General features: G+C 38.2%; 1 protein-coding gene across 1 annotated transcript; it reads right to left on the minus strand.

Moving 5' to 3' along the window:
• Positions 1 to 3220: 3220 nt before the first annotated feature.
• LOC129766865 (uncharacterized) lies at positions 3221 to 10342 on the minus strand. Its single transcript, XM_055767466.1, has 7 exons — positions 10124 to 10342; positions 9923 to 10055; positions 4492 to 4641; positions 4308 to 4435; positions 4057 to 4251; positions 3773 to 3849; positions 3221 to 3713 (listed from the first exon to the last, which is right to left on the minus strand). Exons 1-7 carry the CDS (start codon positions 10184 to 10186, stop codon positions 3221 to 3223), a joined length of 1239 nt encoding a protein of 412 aa, XP_055623441.1. The 5' UTR covers positions 10187 to 10342.
• Between the last annotated feature and the right edge of the window lie 5148 nt (positions 10343 to 15490).

A 15490-nucleotide genomic window follows, 5' to 3' on the forward strand; every position in this document is an offset into this window, starting at 1 on the left:
TCTTATTATCTATGTAAGTAATATGTAACCGATTACTCGCGGTTGGCTCGAGGTTAGTATTACAAGTGTTTTCGTAATTGGGATGTTGCTGTCTCCAATGCTCTGTACGTGTGCCCGACACGGGATACTTCCTATTTGGATGCAGCTGACCATTAATCAGCAACGCCCCCCTAGTCTGTACCTCATATCTAGCGTGGTGCGTCTTTCTCGACTCGAGTAATCCAGGATAGAATGGTCACTAGCCGGCGCAAACATCAGTTCGTGTAGAGTTGTCATGAGCGGTACAACCTTTGGCTCTTGTTGAATGATCAGTGGACTGCACAACCTTTGGCCCGTGTATCTGTAAAGAGTGTGTGTATGTATTGCCGCGACTAAGTAAAAGTTTATCGATAGGATAGGAGGGATATGAAACGGGGACACAATGAAGGAAACATCATTAAACGTTGACATCGGCGTTTCTGAGGAACAGGTATAGATGAAGCAGAAGATCAGGATCACGGCTACCTAAGATATCTCGGACGGGGATCTCCGATTGTCTGCCTTGTGCTCTCAGTGCTCTAGAGAGCTGAGAGCGAGCAGTATGGAACCGGATACACGACCAGACAACATGCTCGATGTCGTAGTAGTCATCGCCACAATCACAAAGATTGTTTGCTGCGAGCCCAATGCGATAGAGATGCGCGTTTAGGTTGTTGTGATTGGACATAAGCCGAGATATCACGCGAATGAAATCACGACCTACATTCAATCCCTTGAACCATGCACTCGTCGAGACCTTAGGGATAATCGTGTGTAACCAACGACCGAACTCATCTCCACTCCACATGCGCTGCCAACTTACGAGCGTGTACTGACGAGGAATGTGGAAAAATTCATTATAAGCAATTTGCCTTTCAAAAAGAGTGCCTTCTAAAGCGCCCACCTTAGCTAGCGAGTCCGCTTTCTCATTCCCCGGAACTTATATGAAACTTGACTGAGAAATCAGTTGGAGTAGATTTTCGAAATTATCAATCACCAATGGATGAGAAATCTGTAGGATAATTCTGTGAACCGAAGAGTAAGCGGGGTTACTCCTGCCAAGACTTCGAGACTCATCGTATGTGTCGAATGCAAACACCCCATGGCTATACGCAGGCAACGATATTGTATTCTCTCCAGCTTGAGAATATGAATCCTGGCAGCTGATCGGAAGCAAAAACTGCCATATTCTAACACTGATAATATCGTTGTTTTAAATAACTGAATGAGGTCTTGTTACTTATTGATTGCTAAGCTAATGGTAGTCCTACGTCAATCTTTCGGTTATATCATAGATATATCCCACTTTTAGTTTTTTCTTAACCTTTCCATTTGCTTTTTCATCAGCGGTTTAAATATCACAAATTTTCACAAAATAGCTACAGTGACTTAAAGTCGAATTCGAACCTTACCATGCAGATTTCTTGTTACTACTTTTGAAAGTTGAAAACAAGTTTTCGAACCATTTTATTTAGATAATACATTATTTTAAAGCTTAAGCCTTCAGCTTTTGGAACATTTGACGGTCATATTTTTAGCTTGATGTGTGTAGATGTAGTGGACAAAAATATCGGAAAATTGATTTTTTTCTGTTTTTTCAAAGATAATATTGGTCCTCAAAATCTTCTAACCAGCTAGCTAGCTTTCATTCGGTTTCTATAACGTTGATGTTGGACCCTCCCATACAGAGATACTTTTGTTTGAATGAAAAAATAATGAAGATGAATAATTCAATAAACATTTATCGCACCGCAAACCGTAATCTAGTTTTGAAATCCCAAACAAAAGCTGTACAAGCTGTACAATTTGCTTTGACGAGAACAAAATTATTTAACATTTTGCATCAATTTTATAAAAGTGTCAAAAATAGGGGGTTTTGGAAAATCTCTCCCAAATCCGGAACACTTTGAGTAATTGAAACCATTAATGACACGTTGTCCCACCATAAGTATTCGAGAGCATTCGATGGACGTCAATTACATCTTCATATCGATGCAAAAAATAAAACAAAAATTTCTTTGAAAGACGATAATCCATCTAGTGAAGTAACAGATAGTCAATAGCTTTATTATTCATATACAAACGGTCCAATATTTCTCCAAAATGCAAAATTTAATAGGAAAAAATGAATGCAATCAGTAGTATCTGTGAACAAGTTATTCGAATAAAGAGGCTTAAAGATAGCCAACCTAAGTGCACTTCTGTGAGATGTGTGATATAAGTAATGGATGCATGGTCATTTTAATAAAACATCGGTGGGTGAAAAAAATACTGGTTTTCGAGAATATGGCCGTAATTTGCGTTCAGGGCACGGCATAGTCATAGTCAACTGAGGATAGTCAGCTGACTATCTGACTGACTATATCCGTATTCAGTCGGAAATGACTTTTGGCTTCTTCACACAGTTTCTCAGCCACAACGACTAAACAGTTAGTCGGGTGTTTAGTCGCTATCTCTCTCTACCGACTCGAAATTCTTTCTAGTCAAGTTATCTTCATTGCATTTTGATGTAACTTCCCCCAAAAGGAATTCGTTCCTTATACCAGGGACAAACATACAGCTGTACTTGCGCTGTAATACTTATGACAGACATACAACTGTACTAGCGTTGTACTTCGAAAATTGTATGTCTGTCACCATGTACAGCGCTAGAACCATGCAAGCAACTCAGTACAATCGCTGTACCTGTACCGACCTATTTTACCGCTGTACATGGTTACAGTTGTACTGTGCGCAGCGCCATAGACGGTTGGTGGTGGGTAGCATGAACAAACCGAATCAAAGCACTTGGTAAACGTTCTTTTCATTGATTTTCTCATAAGTTAATAACTCATATTGGAGGCTTTTTTGTAGTGTTTGATAGTTTAGACGTTAAATAAAAACCTTTTTCATTGAAATATGTGGTGAAAATTGGGAAAATTTCTTATTGTCAGTTTGACATACGGTACAATGTACAACCAAAGTATGTCTGTCATGGTACGATGGTACCTGTACAACGCTGTACACGTACAACGCAATTACAGCTGTATGTCTGTCCCTGGTATGAGAGACTGTTCGAAGACTTTTCTTTACTGTGGATCCCCAAAATGTTTTGAGCTTAATTGTTTCGTGATTACTCATAATTGGATTTATTGGATTTGATTTATGAATTTATTCATCAACGATGGAATATCTAAATGTCTTGAGGTATCGCTTTCGATAATCAATCAAATCTTGTACTTCTCAAAACTGGTCGCAGAGGCGGTCGATTGGCGAAAGGATTGTCCCTCAACACGGGTGGACTGTCATCATCATTTCTACTCATCCGAGCAGCACCAACTGGACGCAATCCATTACTAGCACCATTGGTGTAGTTGAAACTATTGCGATAATTTAACTCTTGGGCCACTTTGGCAGCCGCAACGTCTCGCCTGACTACCGTGTTTATGTTAATATGTTTCGCCGAAGGCGCTGGAGGAATTGGTTTCTGCGGAATCGGACGAAGTTCGTCGGAATCACTAGCGGAATGCTGCCGGGCCAGTGGTTCGAATGATCGCATCACAGATGTGTGAGGATGTGGTCGTGGATTATCCGGCCAACTTTGTCGGTCATTCACAATTTCGCGTGGTTGTTCTTCGATACTTTCAAGGCGGTGAATGCTGGTGGGTTGGTTGTATGGTTGCCGAATTTGCTCTTGACTGATCGGCTGGCGAGGTCTAAAAATAATACATTTTATTATTTTTTTGCAATGAAAATACCATGGAATATATCTCACTCAATCACATAAGCATCGATTGGTGATCTTCGTACGTCCTTATTATCCCCTACAAATGCTTCATTGATGAAAACACGCTGTCAACGAGGAAGGCATGAGAAGTGTAAAAATGTGTTCATTAGTAGCAGACAAATAGATAACCCAGTCAATTATTTGAACGGCAGCGAACACCGATTGATTGATTAACAGCGGTAGTTTTATTAGCACCGACACGCCCATTATGCTGTAGCACTATTCGACTTATCGGCCGATAGCAAATTTTACACACATGATATGATTCATACCTTCCCCCGCAGTTGATTGTAGTCGTAAATTTTGAACGTTTGGGTGAAAAGATACGCAGCAAGTCCCACGTTGATTATCCAGAATATCCATCCACGGAAAGCCATCACCATCATTATTCCCGAAACGGTCGCCGCTGAAATGAGAACCTGATCAGCTGGGGTAGAAGCTGTATATGGCCGTTCGTGAAGAGCGCGCTGTAAAAAAATCATGTCAATCAAAATGTTACACGAGCTTAGCTTGAATTATCAACTTTAATAGTATCATAATCCACAGCAAACTGAATCCCTAGTGCAAAATCCAGAACGCAGACGACCACGATAAAGGCGACCCAGATGTATAGAAAAACGTTTATGTACCAAACATATTTCTTACGAGCATCTAGGAAAAAACCAACATATTAGTGAGAAAACTACAAACATCCGAATCGAACTTACTAGTCAGTAGTGTAAGCGAACTGATTCCCCAGAAAAAGTGCAGCATCAGATAGACCCAAAGCCAGGCTTGCAGATCTCCCGGTGAAAGAAGATTGAGCCCTCGAACCGCTGTCATGTCGATGAACGGAATGTTTGTTTGTCCGCATGTTCCTGGTAATAAATTGGATAAATCATGTATGTAGTGTGGTAGTAGTAAAAATTCGGTAATATGAACTTTTTCTCTATTTTTGATTAACACTTCTCGAATAAATGCAACCAACACCAATGAAAAAAGACTGCCCTGGGAGCTGACAAGGCAGATTAAGGCTACGATGGATAGAAAACAGTGCTGGGAGGCGATCTGGCGTAGTGGTAACATCCATACCTCTCACGCAGAGATCACGAGTTCAATTCTCACTCCCGACATTCTTCCAAAAATGGAAGTAAAAGTGACGAACCAGCCGAAATGTGTTGAAAGTCACTATAATAAAGAAAAAAAAAAAAAAAAAAAAAAGAAAACAGTGCTGTGTGCGAATATCGAGTAGATTATCTGAGTCATTCGAGTCCCGCGGGGAGCTTCGACAAGTTGATGGTCTCTCTTGCCTGCTGTTCAACATTGTGAAAAAGACCTCAACCCACCTAACTGTCCCTAGCTGCGGCCAATTGAACGTTACTGGGCCAAGTTCAAGAAGGAAGGTCCAGTGTCTACAAATATGCAGCGTCCACAAAGTGCACAAAGACTAGTGTACAGAATTTGAGTAGAGTTAAATCTAAGGTTCGATCAATTTCTAGAAATCAATAATAAGTTTGATTTTTTAATTTCATTGCTATGTAAACTTAATATTCTTTGATAAAATTCACTTTTGTAAACACTTTCTGAACGTTTTCAGTTTTATTTTGATGTTTGAAAATTTAAGACTACTCTTCGATACACTCCTTAATCAGGGCCATCAACAAGTTTAAAAAGAGGTGAATTACTTGTGTATCAATTGAGAATCGATTCAGTTGCAACTTCAAACAAATTGTTACCATTCCAACGTTAGTCCTACGTCCACACATATATAACCCACTTGAACTCAACATGACAGAACCTTCATCGGAACCCGTAATGAAAAACTCATCACTTAGTATTAATGTGGGATAATCCAATATGTCATCACAACGTCGTGTGGATTCTTGGAAGATTCGACAGAATATCCATTAAAAACATTGCAAGTGCAATTTGATATCTTCATAATTCGAGCGAACAGATCAAGAACTCAATAGCATTTTACATTCAAAGGGTCACATACTGCATGGACTGAAATGTCCCGGGATTTTTCAACCGTTAACCGTCGACCAAAAACGGCGGCTTAATCGAGTGGACTTCTATCGACGTTTTGTGACAATAGATGAAACGTGGATCCATTACCACACTCCTGAGTCCGATAGGCAGTCTACAGAGTGACACTGAGGCATATTTCGTAGACCTAGACGTTTCGTACTACAGAAAGGGAATCGAAATGTTGGAAACTCGCTATACCAAGTGTATTGCCCTCGAAGGAAACTATGTTAAGGAATAAATACAGTTTTTCCCAAAAAAATTGTTTTCATTAAAAATCCCGGGACTTTTCAGCCCATGAAATATACGAGGGCAGTCCAATAAGTACTTAGCCTTTTAAAAAAGACAAAAATTTTGGAAAAGTGGCGATTTATTTCTCAACATATTCTCCTTCAAGCTCGATAAACTTGACCCAGCGATGCTCCAACTTCTTTAATCCATCTGAAAAATACGTTTTATCGAGGTCTGCAAAGTAGGCCTCCGTGGCGGCGATAACCTGCTCATTCAACTCAAATTTCTGCCCGGTGAGCGACTTTTTCAAGTTTGGAAAAAAAAAGTCACACGAGACCAAATCTGGAGAATACGGTGGATGGGGCAGTTCGCAGTGCAATTCGACCAATTTGGTCGTGGCGACGGCGGAATTTCCATTTTTACAAAATCCGCGGACACACCCGCTGCCACATACGGTCAAAACAAAACTACGAGTCCGATTCGGCTGAAATTTTGACAGTAGCCGTTTACGAGAATGTACTACACGATAAGTAATCTCTCTTGCGATACTGACACCATCGGGCGATGAGGCTAAAGCCGGGTTCAGACGGTGCGAGTAAGCATACGAGTCAGTCTAGTCAGTTACTGCAGTGCCAGTGCCAGCATGCCAGCTAGTGTCATGTGTGATCCGGCGTGCGAGCTACTTCAAAGTTTTTTGAATTTACTCGCACTCGCATCCCTCAAAACGTCAAAAACAAAATTTAGCGTTCGAATCAGGGATGCCAAAAGTAAAGAAATGTCTCTATTTTTAAGATATTTGAAAATATGCGAAGATAATTATAGACTTGAAAATTATAGGAAAAACAAATAAAACCCTCATAGTTTCTAAACGAAATCGTTGTTATTTTGTTTTGCACTCTTTCTTTTTGAGATAGTTTCCTTGAGAATCTTTAATATAGAATCATTATCAGGCACAATATTCATTCAAAATATACTCACAACTTGCAAAAAAAAAGTATTGAAACAGCATACATATTCGATTTAAAAAAGTACATTTTCATTCATTATTTTAATTTTTGACGCGTACTTCGCGTATGACGCGTGCATCTACTATAAATCTACTATATTTTTCATTTCACAAATTGGTACACGAAGCTGCTGGCAAGGCGAAATAAATAAAATTAAAAAAAAATCTTTTAGACTGCCATTTATAGCATCACATACTTCCGGAATTATCTTAGCTATGGATGCTTTCGATATACGATATAAAAAAACGACAACAATCTGAACGATATTCCAGAAGAAAGGCACATCAATGTCGTTTTTTAATTTCACTCTTGCATGTATAGCATCTCTCAAAACATCTTGGCGTTGTTTCTTTGGACCAATGAAATCCAACAGTGTTTCCACTTATTCAGGTGTTTTTCTCAACACTGCTCTGTACTCTAGAGGATCATCATTGTAGAGTTCCTTTTCCTTGCATCAAATTAATGGCCCAAATCCTTTTGCCTTTCTGCTTTTTCGGATAGTACCTTCAGTTCGAAGAAATTCAGCACAAAGTATTTTTATACACGTTCAACGTGTATTTCGCGATAAAATTATGTAATGATAAATGCAACTGAAAACCTGAGACGAAAAATGCCAATAGAGAAGTCGATTTCGGATCAATCATCTGTCAAATTCGGACCTGATTGCTGTTTCTGACTATTCGATGGACATTTGAAAAATCATCTGGCATTCCTGGTAAGCCAATGCTGTAGTATCAAGTTTCTCGTCAGCAGCTCACACTGTGTGAACGGACAGGGCGAGTCAAGCAATTGTCAAGCGAGTTCACCGGCCCAGTAGCTGCTCACTGTCAAGTCAGTTACTAGCAACGTATAAATGGGCCTTAAGACTTATCCGACCGCCCTCGTATATTGGGTTCAGCATCAAGTGGATTATTGTTGGGAACTATCGCAGATGAAGTTCTATATTAGTAGTCTGAGTTCAATGTTAATGTCGCAATCACTCAAAATATTTTAGAAGTGCGAGCCGTTCAATGAGATTCCTGGAAGTTTTATTTTACACCTACGGGTTTTTGAATAAGGAGTGTATCGAAAAATAATCTCGAACATTTGATACGATATAACTCACAAACGGTTACATATTTTCTGGACGTGTATTCAGAGCATGTTTTGTTTATACCCTGGTTTTCTTTACACGGGGGATAAATACCTCGTAAAAAACGCGTTAGTTAGAAAATTGGCGTAAAAAATCTCGTAAAAACGCTGTAAAAAAACCGCGGTAAAACACCTGTGTGTACTTGTCAAAAACAGATCACTTGTTTCCGTTTGCAAAGTTGTTTTAAAGATACCGTGAATCGAATTTAAAACCAAAATAAATCGCGAAAAAAACCAAATTTTACCGGGGGAGTGTGAATCGAATAATTAAGAAGTTTGCTAATGATATCCTGGAGAATCTGCCAAGAAGTGGACGTAAACCCGGTTCTAGTGACCCTGGAGTGGACAAGGAAGTATATATCGATTTTCCTCTATTCGTGACTGGGTCAATAAATTCGGTGCCATCATCGAAATGATCCAGCGGATTAAGAAGAGACATGATTTGAAAACCTACAAGAAGAAGAAAGTACCCAAACAAACTCCGGAACAGCAACATCGTGCTATAACAAAAGCTTGAGAGGTTTATAAGGCTATTCTGGATAATCCCAAACACTGCATTTTAAAGGACGACGAGACATATGCCAAAGAGAACTTCAGAACTCCAGACTACGGATACGACTTTTGCGGTGGAAAAATTCAGCCAAAACGTACTAGCCTGGGAAGCCATTTGCACATGTGGCTTGAATCTTCCATTTTTCTCACAAAAGGGACCATGAATTTTCAAACTTATTTGGCCGAATGCTTAAAGAAGAGATTGCTTCGCATTGAAGGCATGACCTGCCTTCTCTATTCTTGCCAGATTTGACAACGGCTCATTACTTAAAATCTACTTTCCTCTGGTATGCGGAAAACACCATCATGTACTCGACGTACACATTCACCTACCAAATTGTCCCCAGCTGCGACCAATCGAACGTTACTGGGCAATTGTGAATGGCATATTCAAGAAGGGTTGGTACAGTGTCTCGGAACATTACAGACTTCGGAAGAATTGGTAAGCAGCGTCGAGGAAGTGCACGAAACCTACTGTGCACAATTTGATGGGAAGTGTGAAATGCAAAGTTCGACATTCTAGAGAAATTAGCGATCTGCGTGAACTATTCATTCTACTGTCTGTCAACACTGTGAGCAATAATAAAATGCGTTTAACCTTCCTTCTTTTTTTTAAAGAGGCTTTAAACTTTCCAGTTCATTCGCCTCTAGCGTTTAACCAAAAACTTCAACTACCTATTCGCATTTTCTTTACTTTTTAATAATTCGAGATTACTTTTCGATACACTTCTCATCATAAGGTATGTTTATCAAATTTATCATCATTTAACGTTTACTCAATTATGTCTCAATACAATATTTCTTTGAAACAACCGGAGCACGTAATGTGCTAAAAATATTTCGACAGCTGGATAAAATCAGCCCTTATTATTCGTAACAGTTTCAACGAACAGATAAAAATAATTTGATATGTCAAAAAAATCTTTCCGCCACCAAACATTTCGAAAACCCCACAGATTTGATACCTTATCTTCAGATCACTATCGCTATATTGTTATTCATGTGTTCGCATAATAGGGATTATCTCATTAGTCATACCAGTGAATCATTCCTGAACCTTTCTTATTCTGTATTCATTTTTTCACCATGCATTTAGGTGATGCCACAGTGAAATGTCAATGAACGGATGAATTTCAAGGACGGGAGCACAAAATCACTAATCTGTAGGAAAAATACTGTCTATGTGGATTACATTGTTCTGCGAACCTACCTTCAAAATACTGATAGAAGAAGGTCAGAGTTAGAAGTGATCCCAGCGTGTTGGTTTGGCGGGAAAAGTCCATCGAGCAATGGAACGCTACCAAGCCGGTAATCGCAAATGCGATCCATACTAGGGATTGGAACTGGTTTTAATCGGAAGTTGACGTCAATTCACAGTGCGGTACTGAAATTCAATTGCGATATCACTCACTATTCCAAAGATTCCGGCAAACTTTGCCACTGCCCTGAAAGCATCATAATTCACAAAAACCATTTTTTTATACGTGTGAGTGCACTATCTCCGGAGCGACGAACAAAATTCACACATCAGTTTGGTGTTCTTAAAACTATTTGTATACATAAAAAACTTTACATATTTTGAGAAAGCGAAATCTTATTGCATAATTCGTCTGCAAAACAAAAATAACTGCTATCGAGAACGCGGTCAAATCAAAACTGACTGTCCCAATTGGACACCTTTTCCGGTTTGAAATAACATACAAGTTGACATCAGAAAAAACGATATCGTAACCTCGGCATATCGCGGTTCTATCGATACCTAGACAAGCAGGTGGAAAATCTTATCTTTTCATCATGCTATCCACCGGCGCCCTCCACGCTTTCCGAAATGTATCCCAGAATGAATGGCCCATGGCTTCCGATAACAGCAGAGGCGCATGAAATTGATGCACTTTATATCTTAACTTATCATCGGTGGTAATGCCGACTTTTTTCCGATAGAAATATTTGAAGCATGATGTAAATAAATTATTTGGACAACAGTTGGATAAAGCAAAGGATAGTTTAATGTGAAGGCTATCGCCTTCCTTCATAGTAACTGTTTCATGGAAAATATGACAGCTCTCAATTTTCTAATATTAGATGCAATACCTTCAAGCTGCAGATCCATACATACTCTACGTTCCTATCAGGTTGGCTTTGAAAACATTATGCATCCGGTTTGGTAGGGTACATAGCATTAGAATGAATTTAATCCACCAATGTACACTTTGCAATACATCAGGTGTATGAACATTGGATTAAGGATTTGAGAAAACAGATGTCGCATCAATACTCTGTATATGCTATGAAGATTTTACATTTATGAGCTCATGAGCTCATAACATATCCTAAAATCAGAGAGGTGTTTTTTTTTTGTTTTGAAGTTATGATTTTTTAAGGATAACCGAAGGTCCAAAAAATCCCCATTTACCCTTTTTCCAGAAATGAAAAAAATCATAACTTTTGAAATACAGTAGAACCCCGATTATCCGCGAAACAGTCGGGCTAGCTCACCGCGGATCACGAAAATCGCGGATAACACAACAAATGACTATAAATGAGGTGCAAACACAATAAACAGATATTTCAGCATGAAAACAATCAATACAGAAATCATTGAACTATCCATCTGTAAGGTCGTGTATACCAGTTGTCAAATAATGTTAAAGTCATGACCAAAACAAAAGAACAAAAACCTACCACTCATTGACACATTTTGGACAGGTCCATAGAATTATTGTAGAACTCGATTTCGCGGATAAACCGCACCGCGGATCATCCGCTCGCGGATAATGGGGGTTCTACTGTACTAGACCAATTCAGATGATCGACATATCAAATTGAAGCCAATAATATTCATTCAAAAAATGGATGTTGTTTTCATAATTCTTGATTGTATTTGTTTTTTTTTAAAGTTTACATGGTTTCGGGACCAAGGGCGCCATATTTTTTTATATTTTTTCTTGAAAGTTGAGGTTCTTTTACAAAACATCTGCAAAAATCAGGTAGGTTTTTTTTTGGTTTTCGAGGTTATGATTTTGCAAATTATAGATGTTTCGGTTGCAATAGCTTAATGGACAGAAACTAGGAACATGGGAAATTCATTTTTTTTGCTAGTATAATATTTTTCCAAACAAGACTAGTTAATTCGCTCCAATTTGATATATCGATCATATGAACCGGTCTAGTACATCAAAAGTTATGAAATTTGAAAAAAGGGGAAAATATGATTTTTTAAAAATTCATGGCTCTAATATGAAAAAGAACACCTCTCTGATTTTTGGATATGTTGTGTAAAAAATCCTAAGCTTTCAAGAAAAAATATATAGCGCCTTTGGTCTGGAGACCAAGAAAACCATAAATAATAAATACAATTTATAATTACGACAACAAAATCCAATTAGGGGGTCTTCGTAGCCACTTGGTTACGCGTTCGCTTACTAAGCGATCGGTCGTGAGTTCAAACTCAGGACCCTCAATTGACCATCTTTGTGTTGTTATAGAATAACTACGTCCACGCAAACATCATCAGCGATGGAGATCGATCCACGGTCGAAATTAGATCGATTCATCCATACAACTGCTCTGCTCTGCAAGAAACATCGGGCTGCTGTTCTATAAAATAACCCAACAATGATCAATATCAACTGTCTCCGCTGTCCGGTCTGCTGAACAATGGAAGAACAGAAAGAGAACCCTTACGCCGAAATGGCTACTACTGTGTAATTTACCATAATGTAATGGAACAGAAAACTTAACGCCTAAATGGCTACTACTAACTACTGTGTAATTTACAGTTTATAGAAACATAAACATATGTACATGTACACGATTAAAACCCGGCTCTGTTACAGCTAAAATGCTAATGAGCCTAATAAATAAATAAATGGGATAAAAAAAAATAAAAAAATCCGATTCTTTCGCAAATGTAACAAATTTCCAAAGAAAATCGGCTCATTGGCTTCAATTTGATGTGTCGAAAATTTGAATCGGTACCCTAGTTCAAACGTTATGAATTTTCAAAAAAGTCATTTTGGGGAAAAAGTGGAAAATAGTGATTTTTCGGACCACCCCAATATGAAAATGGTTACTTTAATAAAAAAAAATTAAAAAACGGATCTAATGTTTTGGGGAAAAGAACAAAATTAGGGTAAATGATCTTGGTTTGTCCAAACAATGATTATGATTTGTCCGGTTTTAGAAATCACCATTTTTGAATGAAAAAATTCGAATTTTGCATTTGTTGCATTTATTATTGCTTGAGTTTACTGTCATCATTATCATCCATTCATAATTTAGGCTTTCTTCAGAATATTGCCTTTTCTTGGGCATTTTAAAAGTGTTCACCTCAACCCTCTCAACACACAGAAACTTTATTTCTGCTATGCGCGAAGGACACCATAAACAAACAGCAGCGCGCCAAGCGGTTGCCATAGAAATCATATGGACAAAACAACATTAGTGAATCGGACAACTTATGATCAGAATTCAGGTCATCGAAATGCGTTAATTACATGGTTTAGCTATGAAAATCTGATACAAATGTGCAAGCATGATGTTTACAACATTTGTAAGTGTTATAATCCAAAAAACGTCTGAATACGTGCCAAATAATCATCTGGTGATCGATTAAAAGTTAGCTCAAGTGAGGGGCGCATTGACACCAATAGCATGTGGATTGTATAATCTTTTGAAACATGTGAATCCGTAAAAATATACTATAAAACTACTGTAAATCATAAAGAAGACAATATTATTTATATGTTTTAAAATATTCGAAAACCTTATTTGACGCAGGTGCGTTGAACTGGAGCATTCAAAACAGTGGACAAACCATGATCATATTTTCGACTGGACAAACCAAAATCATTTACCTTACCACTTTTCACGAAAATCTGGCAATCACTATATCGGTTTGGCATGGAATGGCAGAATTGAGGTACGAAAAAGTAGGTGATCATGGCTCTGTAGCAATCATCATTAAATTTCACGTTCTGGCCGGCACAATTGTTGAAGAAAAACTGCATCAAAGGCAATCACTCGTCAGACCTGTTAAGGGGGTTTTGATCAAAATTTGGCAAAATTCCGAATAAGTCAGACCTCAAGTTAGCGAAATCGGTAAAAGATACGAAATCAACTATCACAAACGTATTGGAAGTTTTGAGAATGGTATGTCTACAGCCAGGCAGTTTGTACTTGAGGGAAAAGTGTAGAAGTTGCAAGCATGTGAAGCAGTCAAAGTTCGCTAAGAAACATCCGAATCGGCAAGACATTCGCACTTGTGACTTGAGAAGTGATATTTCCATTGCAGCTGGGACTATCAACTAGGAAATTTTGTGAACGAGTTTCTGGAAAATCGTCTGCTGCCTTCCCCGACCTAGAATCCGACGATAATCAAGTATTCCGAGTCCTACTTATTGATTTAGTTCCTAGTATTGGCATTTCACTTGTAGAGTGAAGTAATGTATAATAATACAGTTTATTGCCAAACACAAAGTGACAATTGGGACGACATCTGTCCTGATTTTGCAGGAAATCCTGATTTTGAGATCCGTTTGTGGTGTCCTGATTTATTTTTCATATTTTAGCGTTTTTCCTGATTATCTTAACAAATTAAATTTAGCTGAAGTATCATATTTTTTCAGTGTATTTTGTTTCTGAGTATGGCCTTTTCATTTGTGACTAAATTTTTACGAGTGGCTAATATGTCATTTTGTTGAAACAAAAGTTTGAAATCAATCGTTACAGTAAATCGTATATCCAAACACCGAACTATTGCAAGAATATTCAATTGGCATCCACTTCCAAATCCATGCTGAATTATGTAGTGCAAAAATCTGGCAGGCTCCGATAATTTGGGCTGCAGAAGGAGCTCTTGTTTTTCATACCGTGATGCGTCATAATAACTTCAAATCCATGGATTGTACTCCGGGACTATTACACATGGTGTTCAATGACTCAGCAAAGAGTCATTAAACACCATGTGACAGAAGACAGAAGGCATAATCTCCGGAGTATTTTAACCAAATCGATCATCCGAGAAATACTGTTAATAGATGAATTTCAGTATCTTGGTCTCAAATGAAAATCACATACAACATGTTTTTGTTTATTTATATCTCAAAGAATTACAATGATTTGGACGTAATCGTAGCTGTGACAGGTGTCCTAATTTTTGCTCCGATCAGATGGTATCCTTGCACAGGACCGCAAGTAAAGTTCATTTCACGAATCCAAGCTAAAACAACGAATACTCGAGGCCAGTCAACTATAGCACAGGCTGGCTTCGAGAACCAATTTGAACTCCGTTCGGGAATCTTTTTGCTTATTTGTTGTTGTTGTTGTTTGCCTATTTATTGATGTTTGATAGATATTCAGTCCCAATATCATTAATTTAATTCAAAATAAATAACGCACATAACGCAAATAAAATAATGCACATTTTCGTCAAAAATCGACTTTTCAGACAAAAAACGACCAAGTGCCAAAAAGTTAATTTTTGACCAAAATAATTTTTTCGAGTTAACAGTAAATTTCGACGTTTTCATGCATTCTGGGACATTTGGCATCATTTTTTTCCCAGAGTGTCGATTTTTGACAAAAAAAAATTCGGCATGACAGTAGATCCCGACGTTTCATTCAAGTTGAAGACATTTGGCATCAACAAAATATTTTGGAAAACCCCGATTTCCTTTACTCTCCCCTTGGGTGATTTTTCGGTTTTCAAAGAACTCAAACTTCAACGGCTGTGCGACACTAGTAAATGAAGTCCAATTGAGCTGATATTTTGCATAGG

This window comes from Toxorhynchites rutilus, chromosome 2 (assembly GCF_029784135.1).
Source record: "Toxorhynchites rutilus septentrionalis strain SRP chromosome 2, ASM2978413v1, whole genome shotgun sequence".
NCBI classification, from domain to species: Eukaryota; Metazoa; Arthropoda; class Insecta; order Diptera; family Culicidae; genus Toxorhynchites; species Toxorhynchites rutilus.

Bases quoted from the DNA above. Each gene is read 5' to 3' on its own strand.
- LOC129766865 (XM_055767466.1), bottom strand. From the start codon at position 10,186: ATGGTTTTTGTGAATTATGATGCTTTCAGGGCAGTGGCAAAGTTTGCC. The intron at 10,056-10,123 runs GTGAGTGATATC...GATTAAAACCAG, and splicing joins TTGCCGGAATCTTTGGAATA to TTCCAATCCCTAGTATGGAT. The intron at 4,252-4,307 runs GTTGATAATTCA...ATTTTTTTACAG, and splicing joins TGGATTATGATACTATTAAA to CGCGCTCTTCACGAACGGCC.